Consider the following 25,538-nt stretch of genomic DNA (forward strand, 5'->3'; position numbering starts at 1 on the left):
TGAGCTTAGTCTTATTGTTTCTCCTCTGTATGTGACTTCTTGTTTTTCACGAGCTGCTCTCAGGATTCTTTGTTTGTCTTTGCTTTTGGCGAGTGTGATTATGATATGCCTTGGTGATTTTCTTTTGGGGTCTATTCTATATGAGGTTCTTTGAGCTTCTTGGATGGCCAGCTTTTCATCTTTCGTGATATTGGGGAGTTTTCTGTCAGCAGTTCTTCAATGATCCTCTCTGTGTTTTCTGTTTTCTCCTCCTGTTCTGGAACTCCAATCACTCGCTAATTTTTGCTTTTCATTGTATCCCACATAACTCTCAGGGTCTCTTCATTTTTCTTTGTTCTTTTTTCTGAGTTTTCCTCAAACAGACTTGTATCCAAGTGCTTGTCTTCAATTCCACTGACCCTGTCTTCCGCTGTTTCAAATCTGCTTCTCAGCCCTTCTATGACACCGTCCATTTCTGAAATCTTGTTGTTTATGTTTTGGATTTCAAATTGTTGTTTTTGTATAATTTCTAATTGTGAATTTATTTTGGCTTTTTGCTCCTGCATTATTTTCCTGAATTCTTCCAATTTTTTGTCTGTATTTTCCATGAATTTGTCTATTTTTTCTCATTTTTGTCTGCTTTTTGCTTTAGCTCTTGGAGAATTCTGAGTATTAGAGATTTGAATTCCCTATCAGGTAATTCTAGTGCCTTTTCTTCCCCTGGAAAGTCATCTGGTGTTTTATTTTGGACACCTACTGGAACCATCCTCTCCTGTGTTTGTAAATGTTTTGATATTGTCTGCTGTCTTTGGGGCATTTAGTAGTTATTTTTCTCATTTATTGATTGTAGATTTGTTTGTTGCGTCCCTTTTTTTTAAAAATTTGGCTATGTCTGAGCAGGCGAGCTGTGTGTTCTTTGTTGTTTGCTCGTCTGTGGGCACAATACTTTTTGCTTCCTTCTCCAGTTGGCAGGGTCAGTCATTCAGATATGGTATGGCAGGGCAGGCCTAGCTGAAGAGGAGTTACTGGGACGGGTTGTTTGTGGCACTTACTACAGCCACCACGGCGGGTCAGTAATCAGTGCAGGGCAGGTTCCAGTTGGCAGTGCCTGTGTTGCTTGGCAGTGTGATGTTAAGTGCACGGTGCACATAGCCAGGATGTAGAGGGGAGATTGTTATTTGTGGAGCTAAGATGGATATGGGAGAGAGGAGAGAGGAACAGGAACCAAAAACATAGAAAGAAATAGAAAAGAATACTAGGGGAGCTTGCCATTGGAGTGGAGAGATGAGAGACTATGAAATGGAGAAATACAAAAAGGGGAAGAGGAAGAAAAAAGAGAAAGGAAAAGAAAAGAATGAATAAATAAAAATCGGAAAGGTTAAAGAACCACAAAGTTCCCAGGGATCCCAACGGTGCAGCTATGAGGTCTGGGGACGTCGCTCTCAGGTGTTGCAGTGCAGCCTGGCTAGAAGGCGTAGAGGTATACAACGCCAGGTATTCACGGAAGAGAAAGAGCAGGAAGATATAGAGATACGAGAAACTGAGTAATGAAGAAAGACAAAAAGGGAAAAAGAGGGAAAAGAAAACAAAACAAATGGATAAAAAAAGAACAAGAAAAGCCCCCCAAAAAGAGGAAAAAAAAAAAAACGAAAAGAACACCAATGAGAAAAGAAATCCTCTCAGGAATCTCTCTGCACGTGTGTGCAAGCCAAGAGGGTAGTTCCAAGCCACGCAGCACCGCCTGGCCAGAACAGGTTCCCAACTCAAAAAAAGGAAAAGAAAACAAACAATCCAAAACAAACGAACTAAAGTCCCGGGATCCCACCAACACAGCAGCCCAGACTGGGAAGCAGCTCCACACTCGAATGGAGCTCCACAGCCCCTGAGGAAGAAGCAAAGATGGCTCATGGAGCCAGGTATTTGAGCAAAAGGAGGGGGAGGTGATGAGAAGTAAGGAAAAAATCAAAAGAAGTGGAAAAGAAGCAACACCAGCAGCCAACAAATGGCACTCAGAGAGCCAGCTAGTGCAGGCTGGTGGAATCCAAGCAGTCAGTGCCTCCCGGACAAGAGACTGTGTCTGCGGGAAGCAGAGGAGGCCAAGTGTGGGTGAAGAATGGTATGGGTTGGGAAAGCGTATATCACAAATTACTGGAGCTCCGCGGCCTCTCAGGAAGAAGCAAAAATGGTGCACGGAGCCAGGTATTTGAGCGAAAGGAGGGGGAGTTGGTGAGAGGTAAGGAAGAAATCAAAAGAAGCGGAAAAAAGCAACACCAGCAGCGAGCAAATGGCACTCAGAGAGCCGGCCCATTCGGGTGGGTGGAAATCCAAGCAGCCAGTGCTTCGCAGATGAGATTGTGACCGCAGGAAGCAGAAGAGGCCGAGTGGGGATGAAGAAGGGTGGGAGGTGGGAAAGCATATATCGCAAATTACCTGTTGTTTTGTCTCCTGCTGGAAGCTTCGTGAAGCTGCTTTCTAGTACCCCTGTTTGCTGGTCTCCGATAGTTTCCAAGATGGCGGATCTGTGCTGTGTTAGCTGATAGGGGACCTCTGCGTGAATCTCTCCTCGCTCTCCGTTCTCTGTCAGTTTTCTCACTCCATTTGGTGCTTGCCTGAGTTCTTTATCTCTTCATTTGATGTTTTAGGGTTTTGGGATTGTTGTTTTTTCCGTCTGGCTTAGTTTTTCGGATCTTTGCTGTGATGGGACGGCGTGGTGCTTCTGCCTAGAGCGCCATTTTGCCCTCACTCTAATTCCCACTTTTCTGACCCCAGAGTGTAAAGATCAGTTGCAATCTGTTATCAGTTTTGTTCCTCTTTGTTCCACTTCTGTTCTGACACAAGCTCCACATGCAGCACTTCTTCCTCTGCCCTAACCACCAGAGCTAGGCCAGACCTGAGAAGTTAAAGGGCACAGTCCTGCACACTGCCAAATCTGCCCAGGATCTCTGACGCCAGCTGCAAGCTTCGGAGTCCCCAGACTCCCCTGACTTTTGCCTTGCTGACAAAATTCAGAGGTTTCCTCTACCCCCTCAGGATACCAGCCATAAGCTCAGGGGTTGCCACTGCCCCTCACTTCTGACCTGCTGGGTCCCACTACTTCTTTGGGTTTGAACATTCACTAGAACCACTCGAGAACTCATGGAAAGCACTATGCTTATGATTACAGTTTTCTTATAGCAAAAAGGATACAAATGAAGAGATGCTTAGGACAAGGTCTGAGAGGGTTCCCAGCGTGACTTTCCATGTCCCTTTCAGACATGCTACCCTCCCACAGGCATCTGTGTCTTTTACCAGCCGGGAAGCTCATGGAGCTTCCCTGTTCAGAGCTTTTACTGGGTCCTCACTACGTAGTCATAATTGATCAAGTCATCCCACACTCCCTGATATCATGAGGTAGTCTTTTTGGCTTGATCACCCCCCTACCCAGGTCACCTCATAGCATAACAAAGATTCTAATCATTTGGGAAATTTCAAGGATTTAAAGTTTATCTCTCAGGAACCAAGGACAAAGACCAAATTCTTTGGGTAAAGTTAGCTGTAAACTCCATAGCACCTTACAGTCTACCTTCAAATATACTTTTTCACATACATGGGAGCCTCTTGGTGGTGCAAACAGTTAATGTTCTTGGCTGCTAACTGAATGATTGGAGGTTCCAGTCTACCAAGAAGTGCCTCAGAGGAAAGTTCTGGAGATTTACATCCAAAAAATCAGCCTTTGAAAACTCTGTGGAGCACAGTTCTACTCTTACACACATGGGGTCCCTATGAGTCAGATTTGACTCAGCAGCAACTGGACACGGATATGAACCTTACAACAGTAAACTGTCTTTTCTCATTCCCATTCTGTGTGCTATTTTTACCATATATTTTACTTCTATATGTATTATAAATATTTTAATGCCTTGTTGTTTTACTTTAACCCATTAAATAAGTTTTACAAATTTTAAAAAGTCTTTTTAAAAGTATTCTTCATGCTCTCCTAGACTACGTTAGCTGTCCTGCCCAGTGCACCCTGTTCTTGGCTCCTATCATGGCCCTTATTCTATTGAGAGTGCCTCTTTAATTGTCAGTCCTGCGCCCGCCCCCCACCCCCTACCCCACTCTCACCACCTCTTAAGCCAAGGACAAGGATTGTTCTTATTTACTATTGTGTCCCTTTCTGGTACATGGGGATGCTCACTCACTATTTCTTGAATGAATAAGTGAGTGAAGAGAACATTTTAGAGTGAAATAAGCATGGCTCAGCATATTAGGCTCTTTCTTAGTTGATTTTAGCATTGGCCTTAACCCGCAGATGAAATGAATAGTGTTGCAACAACTTTTGATTACCTATGATAACTTCATGAGTTTGTCTGTCTCATTTTGCAGTGACTATTAGGAGAAATTAATATCTTATTGTTACATTAAAGTAGCCTACTTTAAATTGTATTCTTGAAACCTTAAGTTCATATTAGAATATATATATTATTAATGTAAAATGAGACTTTTCTTTTTCTGAACAGTTAAATCATTCAGTTGTTCCGGGCCTGTGAAGTTTACCATAGAATGGTATTTGAAGTATCATACCTGTCACAATGAATATTCTGAGCTGGAAGTAAGTAAACACAAATCTTTAATGTATGTAAAGCTATGAAAGAAATATTATGAGTACAAAGATGTATTAGCTCATTAGGTGGGTAGGCTATAAATATAGATTGTAGTTTTAGAAATGCCACCGATTTTTTTTGAGACTTAAGACAGTCCCCAAGTATATGCTTTCTCAGAATACCAACCCTTTAGTTTTCTTATTAGTATCTTGTGAAAAATGTTAATAAGTGTTTAAATAAGACATATAGGAGCCATTGATACAAGCACTATGTTGTTGTTGTTGTTAGGTGCTGTCGAGTTGCTTCTGACTCATAGCAGCCCTGTGTACGACAGAACAAAACACTGTCTGGTCCTGGGCCATCCTTACAGTTGTTGCTATGTTTGATCCCATTGTTGCAGCCACAGTGTTAGTCCATCTCATTGAGGGTCTTCTTTTTCGTTGACCCTCTACTTTTCCGAGGCTGATGTCTTTCTCCAGGGACTGGACCCTCCTCATAACCTGTCCAAAGTATGTAAGATGAAATATCGCCATGCTTGCTTCTAAGGAGCATTCTGGCTGTACTTCTTCCAAGACAGATTTGTTCATTCTTTTGGAAGTCCATGGTATATTCAATATTCTTTGCCAACACCGTAATTCAAATGCATCGATTCTTGTTTGATCTTCTTTATTCATTGTTCGAGCTTTCACATGCATAGGAGGTGACTGAAAATGCGATGGCTTGGATCAGGCAAACCTTAGTCCTTAAGGTGACATCTTTGCTTTTTGACACTTTAAAGAGGTCTTCTGCAGCAGATTTGCCCAATGCCGTGTGTCATTTGATTTCTTGACTGCTACTTCCATGGGTGTTGATTGTGGATCCGAGTAAATGAAATCCTTGGCAACTTCAGTCTTTTCTCCATTTATCATGATATTGCTTATTGGTCCAATTGTGAGGATTTTTATTTTCTTTATGTTAAGGTATAATCCATACTGAAGGCTGTAGTGTTTGATCTTCATCAGTAAGTGCTTCAAGTCCTCTTCGCTTTTAGCAAGCAAGGTTGTGTTATTTGCATATTACAGATTGTTAATACGTCTTTCTCCAGTCCTGATGCTGCATCCTTCTTCATAGGCCAGCTTCTCGGATTATTTGCTTAGCATACAGATTGACTAAGTATGGTGAAAGAATACAGCCCTCATGTACATCTTTCCTGATTTTAAACCATGCATATCCCCTGTTTTGTTTGAACAACTGCCTCTTAGTCTATGTACAGGTTCCTCATGAGCACAATTAAGTGTTCTGGAATTCCCATTGTTTGCAGTGTCATCCATAATTTGTTATGATCCACACAGTTGAATGCCTTTTTATAGTCAATAAAACACGAGTAAACATCTTCCTGGTATTCTCTGCTTCAGCCTAGATCCATCTGACATCAGCAATGATATCTCATTCCACATCTTGTTCTGAACCCAGCTTTTATTTCTGGCAATTCCTTGTTGGTGTACTGCTCAACCACTTTTGAATGATTTTCAGCATAATTTTATTTGCATGGGATATTAATGACATTGTTTGATAATTTCTGCGTTCTGTCAGATCACCTTTGTTTGGAATGGGCACGTATAATCATCTTTTTCAGTTGGTTGGCCAGGTAGCTGTCTTTTCACGAGTGAGCACTTCCAGGGTTGCATCCGTTTGTTGAAACATCTTGGATTGGTATTCTGTCAATTCCTGGAGCCTTCTTTTTTGCCAGTTCCTTCAGTGCAGCTTGGACTTCTTCCTTCAGTACTTTTGGTTCTTGATCATATGCTACCTCCTGAAATGGTTGAACATCAACCAATTTTTTTTAACACAGTGACTGTGTATTTCTTCCATCTTTGTGTGTGTGTGCTTTAGGTGAAGGTTTACAGGGCAAGTTAGTTTCCCATTCAATAGTTATACACACATTGTTCCATGACATTGGTTACAATCCTGTAATGTGTCATCACTCTTACTGTTACCACCCTGAGTTCCCCATTTCCATTTGTCCAATTTTCCTGCCTCTTCCTGCCTTCTTATCCTTGCTTTTGGGTATATGTTACCTTTTTGGTCTCATATAGATCACTGTTTTAAGGAAAACTTTCTTCACGGATGTTGTTGTTTATACTTTAGACCTGTCTATTTGGCTAAAAGGTGGTATCTGGGAATGGCTTCAGTTCCAGGTTAGAAGGGTGTCTAAGGGCCATAGTCTCTGGCGTTCCTCCAGTCTCTTGAACCAGTAAATCTAGTCTTTTTTTATGAATTTGAATTTTGTTCTACATTTTTTCCAACTCTGACTGGGATCTCCTGCTGTGATCCTGGTCAGAGCAGTCAATAGTGGTAGCTGGGCACCATCTACTTCTTCTGGTCTCAGGCTAGTGGAGGCTGTGGTTCCTGTGGTCCGTTAGTCCTTTGGACTAATTGTGTCCTTGAGTGTTTGGTTTTCTTCACTCTCCTTTGCTGCAGATGGAAAGAGACCAATAGTTGTATCTTAGATGACCGTGTGCAAGCTTTTAAGACCTCACACACTACTCACCAGTATAGGATGTAGAACCTTGTCTTTATGAACTATGTTATGCCAGTGACCTAGATGTCCCCTGAGACTATGGTCCTTAGCCTTCAAGACCACTAACTCAGTCTCACGAAGTATTTGGTTATGTCTAGGATGTTTCTGTGACTGTGCCTCCTGTGTGATCTATTGTATATATTAATGTACATGCAGCACTTATAAATATATATATAGAAATATTCATAGCCTAACCTATGTATGCAAATGAGTATACTCGCATACACCCTTTGTACCTATTTGGCATACGTGTATACCTACGTATCCACTCATAAATTATTGTTCATTATTATTGTTGTTGCAGGATTGTATATGTTACAGCATTTACTGTCATTGCCTTTTATTCTTGCATACCTTTCAGTGACTTCCCTTTCCTTGGTCATGTTGTGCTGACTTCCCCCATATTGTGTACTGCCTTTCCCTCCACCAAAGTTAACTTGTGTCTCCTCTCTAGTTAGTGGTTTTCCCCACTCCCCCATTCATCCCTGGTACCATCAAAAAATGTTTCTGTGTGTACACCTTTTCTCAATTATAATAGTAATGTCATAGAACATTTGTCCTTTTGTTACTGTTTCACTCAGCATAGTGTCCTCCATATTCATCCATGTTGTGAGATGTTCCATGGATTTATCATTATTATTTATCATTGGGTAGTATTCCATTGTGTGTATGTGCCACAGTTTATCCACTTGTCTGTTGATGGACACTTAGGTTGTTTCTTTTTGCTAGCGTGAATAATGCTGCATAGAACATGGGTGTGCGTATGTCTCTTCTTGTCACGGCTCTTATTTCTTTGGGATATATACCTGCGAGTGGGATTGCTGGATTATATATTTCTATTTCTAGCTTTTTAAGGAAATGCCGTAGTGTTCTCCATAGCGGTTGTAACATTTTACATTTCCCATCAGCGGTGTATAAGAGTTACCATCTCCCCACAGCCTCTTCAACATTTGTTGTTTTCTGTTTTTTTGTTCAGGGCCATTATTGCTGGGGTGAGATGGGATCTCATTGTAGTTTTGATTTGCATCTATTTAATGGCTAATGATTGAGAGCATCTCTTCATGTGTTATTGAGCTGCCTTAATATCTTCTTTGGTGAAATATGTCTTCATATTCTTTGTCCATTTTTTAATTGGGTTGTTTGTCTTTTTTGTTGTTGAGGTATTAAAGTTTTCTATAAATTTTAGAGATTAGACTCTTGTCTGATATGTCATAGTCAAAAATTATTTTCCCAGTCTGTAGGTTCTCTTTTTATTCTTTTTGTGAAGTTTTTGATGAGTGTGAGTGTTTAATTTTTAGGGGATCCCAGCTATCTAGTTTATCTTGAGTTATTTGCCCATTTTTAGCTATGCTTGGTATTCTGTTTATGCTGTATATTAGGGCCCTTAGTGTTGTCCCTGTGTTTTCTTTCAGGATCTTTATAGTTTTAGGTTTTATGTTTAGATGTTTGGTCTATTTTGAGTTCTTGTGTATGGTGTGAGGTATGGATCTTGTTTCATGTTTCTGCAAATGGATGTACAATTTTGGCAGCACCATTTGTTGAAGAGCCTTTCTCTTGCCCATTTAATGAACTTTGAACCTTTGTTGAAGTTAGCTGTCAGTAGGTGCATGAATTTACTTCTGGGTCCTCAATTCTGTTCCATTGGTCTTTATCTCTGTCGTACCAATACCAGGCTGTTTTGACTACTGTGACTGTATGGTAAGTTCTGAGACTGGGTAGTTTGAGGCCTCCTACTTTGGTTTTCTTCAGTAATACTTTGCTTATTCAGGTCCTCTTTCCTTTCCATATAAAGTTGGTGATTAATTTTTTCATCTCGTTAAAGAATGCCGTTGGAATTTGGATTGGGATTGAATTGTATCTGCAGATTGCTTTGGGTAGTATTGACATTTTCACAATGTTGAGTCCTGTTTTCCATGAGCATGGTGTGTTTTTCCATTTATGTAGATGTCTTTTGGTTTCTTGCAGTAGTATTTTGTGGTTTTCTTTCTATAGGTCTTTTATATCCCTAATTAGATTTATTCCGAAGTATTTTACCTTTTGGGAGAGTTTTGTAAATAGTATTGTTTTCCTGATTGCCTTTTCGAAGTTCTCTTTGGTGGTGTAGAGGAATCCAGCTGATTTTTGTTTGTTGATTTTGTATCCTGCTACTTTGCTGAATCCTTCTATTCCGGTAGCTTTCTTGTGGAATCTTTTCCATGTATAGGAGCATATTATCTGCAAATAGGGATAGTTTTATTTCTTCCTTACCAATTTCAATGCCCTTTATTTCTTTTTCTTGCCTTATTGCTCTATCTAGGACTTTCAGCACAATGTTGAATAAGAGTAGTGGTAAAGGACATCTTTGTCTGGTTCCCATTCTCAAGGGGAACGCTTTCAGTTAGTTTCTCTTTGTTTAGAATATTGTTGGCTGTTGGTTTTGTATATATGCACTTTATTATACTGAGGAATTTCTCTTGAATTCCTATTTTGCTGAGAGTTTTTATCAGGAATGGGTGTTGGACTTTATCAAATTCCTTTTCATCGTCAATTGAAATGATCATGTGATTGTTTTATTTATGTGGTGGATTATGTTGATTCATTTTCTAATGTTGAACCATCCTTGCATACCTGGTATGCATTTCTACCCTGTCCTTTAGGGTCGCCGTGAGTTGGAATAGACTTTACGGCAGTAGATTTTTTTGTTCCTTGTCTTTTACAGTAGATTTTGCCTTAAAGTCTGTTTTATCAGAGATTAATATTGCCACTCCTGCACTTGTTTGGTTATTGTTTACTTGTATTTTTTTCCATCCTTTGAATTTTAGTTTGTTTATGTCTTTGTGTCTAAGGTGTGTCTCTTGTAGACAGCATATAGGTGGATCATGTTTTTTTAGTCCATTCTTCTCCTCTCTGTTTACTGATGCGTTTAAGCCATTTACATTCTCTGTGATTATCGATAGGTATGAGTTTACTCCTGTCATTTTAGTGTACTTTTTTTGTGGTGTTGATGGTTTCTTTGTTCTGCTTATTGTTCCATGCTGAGTTCTTTTTGTTTGTGGAATTTATTTTCGTTTCTTTTGCTGTTTTTGGTTTTGTGTTTACTGCATCTTTGTTTTTTTTTTTATTTTGATGAGTAGGTTTGTTAGCTTTCTTTGTGGTTATCTTGAAATATACTTTTATTAAGTTTAAAACAGTCTTTTATTTCTTGATATCACCTTTATTTCCTCTGCTTATGAAAGTTCTATAACTATACTGTTTATTCCTTGTTTTTTGTTTTGACGTTGTCATTTGCAAATTGAGGTCTCTGGTTCCCTGTTTTCAATCTTTTAGCTTTGTTTTATTTTTGAGAATTCTTTATCTGGGTTGGTATCTGGCTCGTGTCATCCTTTGTCCTAATCTCAGGTTGTTGTCTGATGTTTTGGTTCTTTCTCCAAAGGACTCCCTTTAATGTTTCTTCCAAGTCTGGTCTGGTTTTTACAAGTTCCCTTAATTTCTGTTTATCTGGAAATGTCCTAATTTCACCATCATATTTGAGAGGCAGTTTCACTGGATATAAAATTCTTGGTTCGCAATTTTTTTCTTTCAATGTTTTGTATATGTCATTACATTGCCTTCTTGCCTGCATGGTTTCTACTGAGTAATCAAAGGTTAGTCTTATTCATTCCCCTTTGTAGGTGACTTTTCTTTTTTCCTGAGCGGCTCTCAGTATTCTTTCTTTGTCTTTGGTTTTGGTAAGTTTAGTTATGATATGTCTTGGTGACTTTTTCTTTCGGTGTGTTCTGTATGGATTCATTGAACTTCTGTTCTTTTTTTTTCCCCCAGGCCTGTGTGCCTGTGCTAATTAATTTTTTTTTTTTAATTGTGCTTTGGAAACCTTGGTGGTGTAGTGGTTAAGAGCTACGGCTGCTAACCAAAAGGTCGACAGTTTGAATCCATCAGGCGCTCCTTGGAAACTGTATGGGGCAGTTCTACTCTGTCCTATAGGGTTGCTATGAGTTGGAATCGACTGGATGACAATGGGTTTGGTTTTTTTGGTTTTTAGGTGAAAGTTTACAGAACAAATTAGTTACTCATTAAAGTAATACAAATTGTTTTGTGACATTGGTTGCCAACCCCGTGATATGTCCACACTCTCCCTTTCTCTACTCTGGGTTCCCTGTTTCCATTTGTCCAGTTTTCCTGTCCTTTCCTATCTTCTCATCTTTGCTTTTGGGCTGGTATGCCCATTTGTCTTGTATACATGATTGAACTATGAAGCATGTTCCTCACGTGTGTTATTGTTGGCCCTATAGACCTGTCTGGTCTTTGGCTGAAGGGTGAACCTCAGGAATGTCTTCAGTACTGAGTTAAAAGGGTGTCCGGGGGCCGTGCTCTTGGGGATTTTCCAGTCTCTTGTGTGTGTGTGAATTTGAATTTTGTTCTGTATTTTTCTCCTGCTATGTCTGGGATGCTCAATTTTGATCCCTGCCAGAGCAGTTGGTAGAGGTAACCGGGCACCATCTAGTTGTTCTGGCCTCAGTTTGGGGGAGGTTGTGGTAGTTGCAGTCCATCAGTCCTTTGGACTAATCTTTCCTTTATGTCTTTGGTTTTCTTCATTCTCCTTTCTTCCAGCCAGGATAGGACCAGTAGATGTATCTTAGATGACTGCTGACATGCTTTTAAGACCCCAGATGCTACTCACCACAGTCAGATGTAGAACGTTTTCTTTATAGACTATTTTATGCCAGTCGAGCTACATGTCCCCTGAGAGCAGGGTCCCCAGCCCTCAGCCCAGTAACTCAGTACCTCAGGGCATTTGGATGTGTCTGTGAAGCTTCTATGACTTTGTCCTGGTCAAATTGTGCTGACTTCCCCAGTATTGTATATACTCTGTTACCCTTCACCAAGGTTATCACTTACCTACTATCTAGTTAGTTTTTTCCCCTCCCAACCACTCCCTTCCCTTGTAACCATCAAAGATTTTTCTTTATGTGTGGAAACCTTTTCATGAGTTTGTATAATAGTGGTCTCATACTGTATTTGAGCTTTTACTATTGACTTATTTCACTCAGCATAATGCCCTCCAGATTCATCCGTATCGTGAGATGTTTTGCAGATTCATCACTGTTCTTTATCGTTGTGGTGGTGTATTCCATTGTGTGTTTGTACCATAGTTTATTTATCCATTCATCTGTTGAGGGGCAGTTAGGTTGTTTCCATCTTTTTGCTGTTGTGAGTAATGCTGCAGTGAACATGGTGGGCATATGTCTATTTGTGTAAAGGCTCTTATTTCTCTAGGTTATAGTTTTAGGAGTGGGATTGCTGGATCATATGGAATTTCTGTTTCTAGCTTTTAAAGGGACATTGTCTGATATAGTGCTGGAAGATGAGTCCCTCAGGTTGGAAGGCACTCGAAAGATAACTAGGGAAGAGCTGCCTCCTCAAATAGTTGACCCCTGATGACATGGATGGAGTCAAGCTTTTGGGGCCTTTGTTTGCTGATGTGGCACAACTCAAAATGAGAAGTAACCACTGCAAACATCTATTAATAATTGGAACATGGGATGTACGAAGTATGAATCTAAGATAGTTGGAAATTGTCAAAAATGAAATGGAATGTATAAACATTGATATCGTGGGCATTAGTGAGCTGAAATAGTATTGGCCATTTTGAATCAGACAATCATATGGTCTACTATGCCAGGAATGACTAATTGAAGAGGAATGGCGTTGCATTCATCATCAAAAAGAACATTTCAAGATCTATCCTGAAGTACAATGCTGTCAGTGATATGATAATATCCGTTCGCCTACAAGGAAGACCAGTTAACATGACTATTATTCAAATTTATGCACCAACCACTAAGGCCAAAGATGAAGAAATTGAAAATTTTTACCAGCTTCAGTCTGAAATTGATTAAATGTGCAATCATTATGCATTGATAATTACTGGTGATTGGAATGCGAAAGTTAGAAACAAGAAGAAGGATTGGTATTTGGAAAATGCGGTCTTGGTGATAGAAACGATGCAGAGATTGCATGATAGAATTTTGCAAGACCAACAACTTCTTCACTGCAAATACTTTTCAACAAATAAATGGCAACTATACATGTGGATCTTGCCAGATGGAATATACAGGAATCAAATCAACTACATCTGTGGAAGGAGATGATGGAGAAGCTCAATATCATCAGTCAGAACCAGGCCCTGCCCTCCGTGGAACAGACCATCAATTGCTCATATGCAAGTTCAAGTTGAAGCTTAAGAAAATTAGACCAAGTCCATGAGAGCCTAGGTACGACCTTGAGTATAACCCACCTAAATTTAGAGACCATCTCAAGAATAGATTTCATGCAGTGAACACTAATGACCGTGGATCAGAGGTGTTGTGGAATGGCATCAAAGACATTATACATGAAGAAAGCAAGAAGACATTAAAAAGACAGGAAGAAAAGAAAAGAACAAAATAGATGTCAGAAGAGACTCTGAAACTTGCTCTTGAACGTAGAGTAGCTAAAGCGAACGTAAGAAATGATGAAGTAAAAGAGCTGAACAGAAAATTTCAAAGGGCAGCTCGAGATCACAGAGTAGAGTATTATAATGACATGTGTGAAGACCTGAAGTTAGAAAACCAAAAGGGAAGAACATGAACACACTCAGCATTTCTCAAGCTGAAGGAACTGAAGGAAAACTTCAAGCCTTGAATTGCAATAGTGAAGTATTCTATGGGCAAAGTACTGAATGACACAGGAAGCATCACTGTGGTGAGTAGCATCTGGGGTCTTAAAAGCCTGACCCAAGCCATGGTGTTTTCAGTCACCTCATATGCATGCGAAAGCTGGACAATGAATAAGGAAGACTGAAGTAGAATTTATGCCTTTGAGTTGTGATGTTGGCAAAGATTATTGTATATACCCTGGACTGCCAAAATAATGAACAAATCTGTTTTGGAAGACGTACAGCCAGAATACTTCTTAGAAGCAAGGATGATGAGACTTTGCCTCAAGTACTTTGGACATTTTATCAGGAGGGATGAGTCCCTGGAGAAGGACATCATGCTTGGTAAAGTGGAGGGTCAGTGAAAAGAGGAAGACCCTCAAGGAGATGGATTGACACAGTGGCTGCAACAATGGGCTGAAATGTAACAACAGTCATGAGGATGGTGCAGGACTGGGGAGTGTTTGATTCTGTTTACATAGGGTCACTATGAGTCAGAATCGACTTGATGGCACCTAACAACAACAACAAGGAAGCGCCATATCGCTTTCCAAACGGTTGAACCATTTTGCATTTCCACCAGCAGCGCATAAGAGTTCCAATCTCCCTGCAGCCTCTCCAACATTTGTTATTTTTGTTTTTCTGGATTCGTGCAAGTAATGTCAGGGTGAGATGGTATCTCATTATAGTTTTGATTTGCATTTCTCTAATGGCTAGTGATCTAGAGCATTTCCTCATGTCTGTTATCCGCCTCAGTGTCTTCTTTGGTGAAGTGTCTGTTCATATACTTTGCTCATTTTTTAATTGGATTATTTGTCTTTTTCTTGTAGAGGTGTTGACTTACTTATAGATTTTAGAGATTAGACCTTTGTTGGATATGTCATGGCCAAAAATTTTTTCCCAGTCTGTAGGTTCTCTTTTTGCTCTATGGTGAAGTCTTTTGATGAGCATAATTGTTTAATTTTTAGATGATCCTATTTATCTAACTTATCTCCTGGTGTTGGTGTACTGTTAATTATGATTTGTATTCTGCTTATGCCATATATCAGGGCTCCTTGTATTGATCCTATTTTTTCTTCCATGATCTTTATAGTTTTTGGTTTTATATTTAGGTCTTTGATCCATTTTGAATTTGTTTTTGTGTATGGTTGTTGAGCTTCTTGGATGGACATCTCATCTTTCATGATATTTCACATATCTTCCACAATTCTCTCTGTGTTTTCCATTGCCTCCCCCTGTTCTGGAACTCTGATCATGTGTAAATTTTTCCTCTTGATAGTGTCCCACATGATTTTTAGGCTTTCATCATTTTTCTTTGTTCTTTTTTCTGATTTTTCTCAAATTACTGTCAAGGGATTTGTCTTCACATTCTCTGATTTTGTTTTCCGTTGTTGCAGTTTAGCTCCTGTGTCCTTCTATTGGTTCTGTATTTCAGAAATTTTATCGTTGATCTTTCGATTTTCTAGTAGCTGTTTTTGTATGCTTTTAATTGTCTACTTATTTTGTTTTTTACTTGTATTTTCCTGAATTTTTCTGTTGCTTGTCTATGTTTTTCTTGATTTTGCCTATGTTTTCCTTGGTTTTATCTGTTTTCCTTGATCTCTTTCTTGATCTCTTTGAGAACCCTGTGTATTAGTCTTATGATTTCCTTTTTGGGTAGTTCCATTGCCATTTCTTCCTCTGGAAGGTTTTCTGGTTCTTTATTTTGGTCACTTGCTGGTGCCGTCTTGTCCTGCTTCTTTATGTGATTTGATATTGTCGGTTGTCTCTGAGGAATCAAGAAGTTATTGTATTTAAGCCCCAAGAAGATAAAATACTTAGGAATACATCTAGCCAGAGACATAAAAATCTATACAAAGAAAACTACAAGACACTACTGCAAGAAACCAAAAGAGACCTGCATAAGTGAAAAAAGATACCTTGCTCATGGATAGGAATACTCAACATTGTGAAAATGTCAATTCTACCCAAAGCGATCTACAGATACAATGCAATCTCAATCCAAATTCCAGTGGCATTTTTTAATGAGATGGAGAAACAAATCACCAACTTCATATGGAAAGGGAAGAGGCCCCAAATAAATAAAGCATTACTCAAGAAGAAGAACAAAGTGGGAGGCCTCACACTACCTGATTTTAGAACCTATTATACCACCACGATAGTCAAAACAGCCTGGTACTGGTACAACAACAGACACACAGACCAATGGAACAGAACTGAGAACCCAGATGTAAATCTATCCACCTATGAGCATCTGATATTTGACAAAGGCCTAAAGTCTATTAATTGGGGAAAAGACAGTCTCCTTAACAAATGGTGCTGGCATAACTAGCTATCCATCTGCAAAAAACTGAAACAAGACCCATACCTCACACCATGCACAAAAACTAGCTCAGAATGGATCAGAGACCTAAATATAAAATCAAAAACAATGAAGATCATGGAAGAAAAAATAGGGACAATACTAGGAGCCCTAATACATGGCATAAACAGAATAGGAACCATAAGTAACAATGGGCAGACACCAGAAGAGAAACTAGATAACTGAGAGCTCCTAAAAATCAAACACTTATGCTCATCAAGAGACTTCACCAAAAGAGTTAAAAGACAACCTACAGACTAGGAAAAAATTTTTGGCTACGACAAATCTGATCAGCGTCTAATCTCTAAAGTCTACAAGATTCTGCAAAACCTCAACAACAAAAAGGCTAATAACCCGGTTGAAAGATGGGCAAAGGATATGAACAGGCACTTCACCAAAGAAGACATTCAGGCAGCTAATAGACACATGTAGAAATGCTCACGATCATTAGCCATTAGAGAAATGCAAATCAAAACTACAGTGAGATATCATCTCATCCCAGCAAGGCTAGCATTAATCCAAAAAACACAAAATAATAAATGTTGGAGAGGTTGTGGAGAGACTGAAACACTTATACACTGTTGGTGGGAATGTAAAATGGTACAGCTACTTTGGAAATCGATTTGGTGCTTCCTTAAAAAGCTAGAAATAGAAGTACCATATGATCCAGCAATCCCACTCCTTGGAATATATCCTAGAGAAATAAGAGCTGTCACATGAATGGATATATGCACACCCATGTTCATTGCAGCACTGTTCACAATAGCAAAAAGATGGAAACAACCTAGGTGCCCATCAACGGACGAATGGATAAACAAATTATGGTGTATTCACATAATGGGATACTACGCAACAATAAAGAACAATGAATCCGTGAAACATAACATGGAGGAATCTGGAAGGCTTTATGCTGAGTGAGTTTAGTCAGTCACAGAAGGACAAATAATGTATAAGACCACTATTATAAGAACTCAAGAAAAGGTTTAAACACAGAAGACAACATTCTTTGATGATTACAAGGGTGGGGAGGGAGGGTAAGTGTTATTCACTAACTAGATAGTAGACAAGTATTATCTTAGGTGAAGGGAAGGACAGCACACACTACAGGGTAAGACAGCACAACTGGACTAAACCAAACTAAGAAGTTTCCTGAATACAGTCAAACACTTTGAGGGACAGAGTAGCAGGGGCGGGGGTCTGGGGACCATGCTTTCAGGGGACATCTGGGTCAATTGGCATAACAAAGCTTACTAAGAAAACGTTCTGCATCCTACTTTGGTGAGTGGCGTCTGGGGTCTTAAAAGATAGCAAGTGGTCATCTAAGATGCTTCAGTTGGTCCCAACCACCTGGAGTAAAGGAGAATGAAGAACACCAAAGACACAAGAAAAGTATTAAGTAGCCCAAGAAACAGAAAGGACCTTGTAAACCAGAGACTGCATCATCGTGAGACCAGAAGAACTAGATGGTCCCCAGCTACCACAATGACTGCCCTGACAAGGAACACAACAGATGGAGCAGGAGAAAAGTGCGGTGCAGAACTTAAATTCTAGTAAAAAGACCAGACTTAATGGTCTGACTGATACTTGAGAATCCCCAGAAAGCATGGCCCCCAGACTCTCTGTCAGCCCAGAACTAAAACAATTCTCGAGGCCAACTCTTCAGACAAAGATTAGATTGGACTATGGGACATAAAATGATACTTGTGAAGAGTGTGTTTCTTAGCTCAAGTAGATACATGAGACTAAATGGGTAGCACCTGTCCAGAGGCAAGATGAGAAGGCAGAGAGGGTCAGGAGCTCGTTGAATGGACATCGGAAATCTGGAGTGGAAAGGAGGAGTGTGCTGTCACAGCACAAGGAGAGCAACTGGGGTCACATAACAATGTATGTATAAATTTTTGTATGAGAGACTAGAATTGTAAACTTTCACTTAAAGTACAACAATAATAAAAAAAAGTTATTGTATTTATTTTTAATGTATGTGTGCTGCATCCTGAAGTTCTATTTTGATATATCCAAGTAGGCTAGACATTTGTGCTACTCTGGTTGCTAATCTTGCTGCACTGAAGCTCTCACCTGCCGTCTCCGGGTGGGTGGAGCAGCAGCTGGGTGTGTGAGCGCAAGTCTCTGTTTGCTGGTCTTGTAGAGCTGCTGAGGATATAGCTGGCGTTTCTGGTGAGGTGATATATCTGTCTGGCCGGTCACCTGGCCATAGGTGCTAGGAACGTTCTCCCTGGTTGCTGGGTTGGGTATTTTGGGTGTGCTCTGCCTGTTGCCAGGTGGTCCGGACAAGGGTACCTGGTTCATCAGTCACTGGGTGTATAGTGTGGAAACTCTTACCGATGGTTTGGGCAGTTAGGGCTGTGTGGGGTTGTTCAGAGTGGGCACAAGCCTCTGGCTGCAGGGAGGTGGGACGAGGTGGGGGGTGAGACAGGCGGGATGTTGCCTGACCATGGGTGCCTGGTTGGAGAGTATGTCACTGTCCACTAGAGCATGTCTTGGGGGATGTTGTGCAGCTGGTCCGTGGGCCCTCAGCACAGGTGGCTGGAGGGAATGGGAGGCACTACCGGCCCTCAGGCCTCCATTGTGGGCTGCTGGAGGGTGTTGGAGGCACTGTTGGCCCTCAGGCCCCTGGCATGGGTGGCTGAATGGAGTGGGAGGCACCATTGGCCCTTAGGCCCCCCGGCGCAGGTGGCCAGAGGGAGTTGGGGGGCACTGCCAGTCTTCTGGGCCCCAGTGCTGGTGGCCAGAGGGAAGGGGAGGCACCACTGGCCCTCAGGCCCCCAGTGTGGGTAACTGGAGGGAGTGGCAAGCTCTGCTGGCCCGCAGGCCCTGGTATAGGTGACTGGAGGGAGTAGGAGGTGTTGCAGGTCTGTGGGTCCCCCACATGCGTGAATGAGCGAAGGGGTGGTTCCCTCCAGTCCGTGGGATCCTGGATTAGGGGGTGGGATTAGGGTGCTGCCAGACTGTGATCGTGTGCAGGCAGGGGGGATGGGCAAGAAGAGGGGCCCACAGGCTTGCAGGCTCCCAACACAGGGGCTGTGGTGGGTATGCTGGGTGGGGTGCATGCACTTTCACAGGATGGGAAGCACTCCTGCCTGGCTCTGGATGTGAGTGCAGAGTCACTCCTGCTTGGCTGCACCAGGTGATGGGGTTTTCAGCTGGGAACGCTGCTTGCTTTATGTCAGTATGGCCATGCTGTGCAGATTTGGCTAGCAGAGCACTGGTGATCTGCAGTTCTCCGTGTCTGCAGTTTTTATACTGTCTCTCCTTCTGCTTGACTCTTGATCCAGTTCTTCAGCCTTGTCTTTGATGCTCAGGATTCCAAAATCGTCATGTATATCTGATTACTTGTTTTCTCCAGTCTTTAAGAAGTATCTGATTACTCCGTTATCTTGGACTGCTGCCTTCATATTTTCATTTGTGTTATCTTTCCATTTGAAGTGAAAGGTGCCATTTACCTAGATACTGCCTTTTGACTTTATTCCTAAATATTTTACTCCTTCACATTAAATACTTCAGTATGTTTTTTGTAAGAACAAGGATGTTCCCTTAAATTACCCAGTACAGTTTCAAATTCAGGAAATCCAGCATTAATACAATACCATTATCTCATATATAGGTTTTATTAAAATTTTGCTAATTGTTTTAGTAATGTTCTTTGTAGCAGTTGTTTTGTTTCTTTCTGGTACAAGATCCAGTATAGCAAGACCTACCTGCTGCATTTCATTTCCATGGTTTTTGGTTTTGTTTTAATTACCTTTAAGTGCCTTTAGTTGCCTGGAATGAGTCTATGGCTTTTTTTTTTTTTTAATGACATTGATATTTTGAAGTATACAAGCTACCTGTTTTGTAAAATGTCCTTCCGTTTGATTATTTCTGATATTTCCTCATGATTTGATTCAGTTGTACATTTTCGGTAGGACTACTACAGAATACTGGTTTGTCTCATTTGCCTTTGATCAATTGGTTAAGGAGATACCTGTCAGGTTTCTCCACTGTAAAATAATTTTCTATTTGTTATTAATAACAACTTGTGAGCAGATACTTTTGAAACTATGTAAATATCCTTTTTTTAAAAATCAAGCTGTCACCCACTTGTTTTGACATCCTTTGATGATTCTTGCCTGCTGAATCAGTTATTGCTTTGATGATTGCTAAATGGTGATTTTCTAATTCCGTATTTTCTTCTACACTTATTAGCATTCTGCTGTAAGGATGAGCTTTCCCTTCTATCTTATGTAGCAGTCAGTCAGTCATCAGTATGGATGCACTGATTTTTACTTTGTTATGTATCTATGGAGCCCTGGTTTCTCAGTGGTTAAGAGCTCAGGCTGCTAAACAAAAGATCGGCAGTTTGAATCCACTAGTCACCCCTTGGAAACCCTGTGGGGCAGTTCTACCTGTCCTATAGAGTTGCTATGAATTGAGATCAACTTGATGGCAACAGATTTGATTTGGTTTGTTTTTTATATATGGATTATAATTTGTTGCTATTTGTTTATTTTGTTAAATTGTTCCATATTTGGCCAGTGGGGAGCAACATAACCTTTTTATGACTGGGAGCTGCCATGAAGAATGTGATTTATTCATTGGTTGCAGGATAGGAACCTTGGTGGCACAATGATTAAGCGCTTGACTGCTAATTGAAAGGTCAGCTGTTAGAACCCACCAGAGATTCCATGGGTGATCTTGACAGACGTGTGAAAGTCAGCATATCCTGGCAATCTGCTCCCAAAAAGATTATGTCCTAGGAAACCCTCTGGGCAGTTCTACACTCTCCAGTAGAGTCGCTATGAGTCAGAATCAACTCTAGGTTACATAACAACAAGATGAAAGGAAGGACAGATTGTTGATGTGTAACTTAGTGTCTCTCCTGCACTCAATTGTGTTAGCTACCTTTGCTTTAGGTTAAACTGGGGATTTATCCAAGTGTTTGGTTTATCTTTTCTGTAGTCAATTGCTGTTTTCTTTCTCTGTAAAGTCTCTTTTACATGGGTTAAAGTAGAAGTAGCCACAGGGCAAAGTATGTTTTATTTCTTTAAAATCATTTCCTTGTGATAATATCTTAATCATTTTTCTTACTGTAAGATTATATTATGTACTACTGTACCTGAACACAATGGAAGGGCAAAAATATTATGATTATCTCAATTATACTGACAATCATGTTCAAAACTGTTTTCCTTTTGCTGTTTTGTTCTGCATATTTTCAAGTGCCCCAAACTGAATAAATGTGATATTATTGAGATATTAAGTTTTATTTATCTTCTTGGATAAGAACTGTAGAAATAAATATTAACAGAATTTTACCTTGGGTAGGAGCTGTCACAAAAACATGAACTCAGTGTTGATGAAGACTTTTGTGGTCATTATTTCAAGAATATTGATTGTTGGACAACAAAAAATGAAAACTTAGATTGCAACAGTGATTTACAGGTGTTTCCCTCATTGACTGTGAGTATCTGCCTTACCATGTTAAAATAGAGTTTATTTTATTCTCGGTGAATACCAATCAACTTAAATTCCTGCTTTATCGGTATTTTCTATAAAGAATCGTGTTTAATTTTTAAAATTTTTAGGTTAACTTAGTTTTCATGTGTTTGTGTGTGTGTGTGTATAATAGTACATAATAAGTAAGGTATTGACACCATTGTTGCATTTCTTTGTACCCCTTTCAGAATTCTTGAGTCTTTTATGATCTTCTGTCTCTAATTCTGTCATTCTCTGTTAAATCCACTCCAATCGCTCTTTTGCCCCTGCCATTCCAACACAACAGCTCTAGTCAAGATCGCCAGTGACCTTCATGTTGTTAAATCCAGTGGTCTGTTCTCAGTCCTCACCTGACTGACTTATCACCAGCATTTAACACACTTGAGCACCCCCTTTTCGTTCATGAACTTCTCCACTTGGCTACCAAAACACCATTCTTCTGGTTTTCCCTTTCCCTTTCTGGTTTTCTCTTCATCCTCTTATTGGGACTTCCTCTTCTCCTATGTTTGAGGGCCCCAGTGCTCAGTTCTTGGTCTTCTTTTCTTTTCTATTTATACTTCTTCCCTTGATGATCTCATCCAGTCACATTGCTTTAAATACTGTCTGTATGCTGTTGACTTCTAAATTTATATCTCCAGCCTAGACTCTTTTATCCAACTATCTGCAGTTGGGTAACTTAACAGACATCTGAAAGTCAACATGTCCAGAGTAGAATTCCTGATCTGCTACAAACCTGCTTCATGTAGAGCCTTTCCCATTTTGATTGATAGTAGTTCTCTTTTTGCTGTCATTCAGGCCAAAAACTTCAAAGTTATCCTTAACGTCATTCTTTTTTCTCACACCCAGTTATGTAGGAGATCCTTTTGAATCTATCATCAAAATAACATCCAGAGTTTGAATGCTTCTCACTGCCTCCACCCTGGTCTAAGTCACTATTATCTCTTGCCTTGATTATTTCAATCGTCACCTAACTGGTCTTTCTGTTTCTACCCTTGCCCCTCTACAGACAACATAGCAGTGATTCTATTAAAATGTCGATTAGGTCATGTTATTTCTGTGCTCAAACCTTGCCATGGCTCCCTGTTTTCCTCAGGGCTAAGCCAAAGTCCCTGCAATGGCCTACAAGGTGTTACACAACCTGACCTCCTTTACTTCGCTGACTGTCTTTTTCTAGTCTTTGCTTTATTCACTGCATTCCAGTGTCACTGACTTCTTTTCTTCTCCTCAAAACATTCCAGGCACATTCTTGCTTTAGGGTCTTCGTACTGGCTATTCCCACTGCCTGGAATGCTCTTCCCTCAGAGATTTGCTTGGTAACTCCTTCGTCAAGTCTTTTACTCAGATCTTGTTTTCTCAGTAAGACCTACCCTAACCATGAACTCTGTTTTGTTGGTTTATCTGTCTATTTCTGCTCCAGACTGTTTTAATTATATTAATTTTATAATATGTTTGATATCCAAGGTAAGCACCCCTCGTTATTCTTATTCAGAAATTTTTGACCATTCTTCTTATTTATTCTTCTAAACAAACATTAATGTTGACCTTTTTATTATGGTAAAAAAAATCCTTTGGAATTCTGATAGGAATTGCATTAAATTTATGTCATGATTTGGAGAGGTTTGATGCCTTTGTAATATCACATCAATCCCATTCAGGAAAATGATGTATCTCTCCATTTATTTAAATTCTGGTCTTTCAGTAAAATTTTACAGTTGTCTTTGTACATGTTTTGTATATTCTTTCTCTTTTTTTAAAGCTTGTATTTTTTCTTTTTTTTTTTTTAGAGAGAAGTTTACTTTCTTAGAAATTCTGCAAGGGGGCTAAAAGTAACCAGTCTGGGCTTAAGGAATTTTATCTTTAACTTCCTCACACTGGGGGACAGGCCCTGTTGGTGTATTCAGACATTATTGATCCATTTTCTCTTTGTTTGGAGGGAGACCGGGCTGTCTTCCTGCTGGGCCCATGGTTTTCCCATTTTGTTCTCTGTTTAATCTGTGGCCCTTTGTGGTGTTTTTTTTTTTTTTTTTCTTTTTATTGTACTTTACATGAAGATTTACAAGCAAATTAGTTTCTCATTAAACAATACACATACTGTTTTGTGACATTGGTTGCTAACCCCACAACATGTCAACACTCACCCCCTCTCGAACTTGGGTTCCCCGTTACCAGCTTTCCTGTTCCCTCCATGCCTTCTTGTCCCTCCCCCTGAGCTGGTGTGCCCATTTAGTCTCATTTTGTTTTATGGACCTGTCTAATCTTTGGCTGAAGGGTGAACCTCAGGAGTGACTTCAGTAGTGAGGTAAAAGGGTGTCCAGGGGGCATACTCTGGGGTTTCTCCAGTCTCTGTCAGACAAGTAAGTCTGGTCATTTTTTGTGAGTTAAAATTTTGTTCTACATTTTCCTCCTGCTCTGTTCAGGACCCTCTATTGTGATCCCTGTCAGAGCAGTTGGTGGTGATAGCCAGGCCCATCTAGTTGTGTTGGACTCAGTCAGGTGGAGGCTGCGGTAGTTGTGGTCCATTCGTCCTATGGACTAATCTTTCTCTTAAGTCTTTGGTTTTCTTCATTTTCCCTTGCTCCAGACGGGGTAGGACCAGTGCAGTATCTTAGCTTCTCACAAGCATTTAAGACCCGGACGCTACTCACCAAAGCAGGATGTAGAACATTTTCTTTATAAACTATGTTATACCAGTTGAGCTAGATGTCCGCCGAGACTGTGGCCCCAGCCCTCAGCCCAGTAATTTGGTCCCTCATGGAGTTTGGATGTGTGTATAAAGCTTCCATGACCTTGCATTGGTCATGTTGTGCTGACTTGCCTAGAATTGTGTACTGTCTTACCCTTCACCAAAGTTACCACTTATCGATTGTCCAGTTAGTGTTTTTCTGTCCCTACTACTCCCCTCTCTAGTAACCAACAAAGATTCTTTCTGTGTGTAAACCTTGTCATGAGTTTTTATAATAGTGGTCTCATACAGTATTTATCTTTTTTTGATTGACTTATTACACTTAGTATACTACCGTCCAGATTCATCCATATTGTGAGATGTTTCACAGATTCATCATTGTTCTTTATTGTTGCATAGTATTCAATTGTGTGTATGTACCGTAGTTTGTTTATCCATTCTTCTGTTGATGGGCACTTAGATTGTTTCCATCTTTTTGCTATCGTGAATAATGCTGCAGTGAAAATGAGTGTACATATATCTATTCGTGTGATGGCTCTTATTTTTCTAGGATATATTCCTAGGAGTTGGATTGCTGGATCGTATGGTATTTCTATTTCTAGCTTTCTACGGAAGCGCCATATCATTTTCCAGAATAGTTGTACCATTTTACATTCCCATCAGCAGTGAATAAGAGTTCCAAGCTCTCCATAGCCTCTCAAACATTTGTTATTTTCTGTTTTTTTGATTCGTGCCAGTAATGTCAGGGTGAGATGGTATCTCATTGTAGTTTTGATTTGTATTTCTCTAATGGCTAGTGATCTTGAACATTTCCTCGTGTGCCCATTAGCTGCCTGAATGTCTGTGATAAAATGTCTGTTCATATCCTTTGCCCATTTTTTAATTGGGTTATTTGTCTTTTTGTTGTAGAGGTGTTGGATTTTCCAATAGATTTTAGAGATTAGACTTCTCGAATTTGTCATAACCAAAATGTTTTCCAAGTCTGTAGGTTCTCTTTTAACTCTTTTGGTGAAGTCTTTTGATGACCATAAATGTTTAATTTTTAGAAGATCCCAGTTATCTAGCTTATCTTCTGGTGTTTGTGTATTGTTACTTATGGTTTATATGCTACTTATGCCATGTATTAGGGCCTCTAGTGTTGACCCTATTTTTTCTTTTGTGATCTTTATATTTTTTTTATAAATTTTTTTTATTGTACTTTAGAT

At 39.9% G+C, this 25,538-nt stretch overlaps 1 protein-coding gene across 4 annotated transcripts in view; it reads left to right on the forward strand.

Moving 5' to 3' along the window:
• Positions 1-25,538, forward strand: part of TMEM87B (transmembrane protein 87B) — a 100,530-nt gene that overhangs the window by 16,865 nt on the left and 58,127 nt on the right. For 3 of the 4 annotated variants that reach the window (XR_002825950.1, XM_004388852.2, XM_023742803.1), the window contains exons 3-4: positions 4,479-4,570; positions 21,480-21,614. Coding sequence is in view for 3 of the 4 variants with exons in the window: in XM_004388852.2 (XP_004388909.1) it covers positions 4,479-4,570; positions 21,480-21,614 (227 nt within the window). In the remaining variant the exon portion in view is untranslated. The remainder of the gene's footprint in view (positions 1-4,478; positions 4,571-21,479; positions 21,615-25,538) is intronic. The other variant, XM_023742802.1, reaches the window with a different exon arrangement.

This window comes from Trichechus manatus, unplaced genomic scaffold, assembly GCF_000243295.1.
Source record: "Trichechus manatus latirostris isolate Lorelei unplaced genomic scaffold, TriManLat1.0 scaffold00219, whole genome shotgun sequence".
Lineage (NCBI taxonomy): Eukaryota > Metazoa > Chordata > Mammalia > Sirenia > Trichechidae > Trichechus > Trichechus manatus.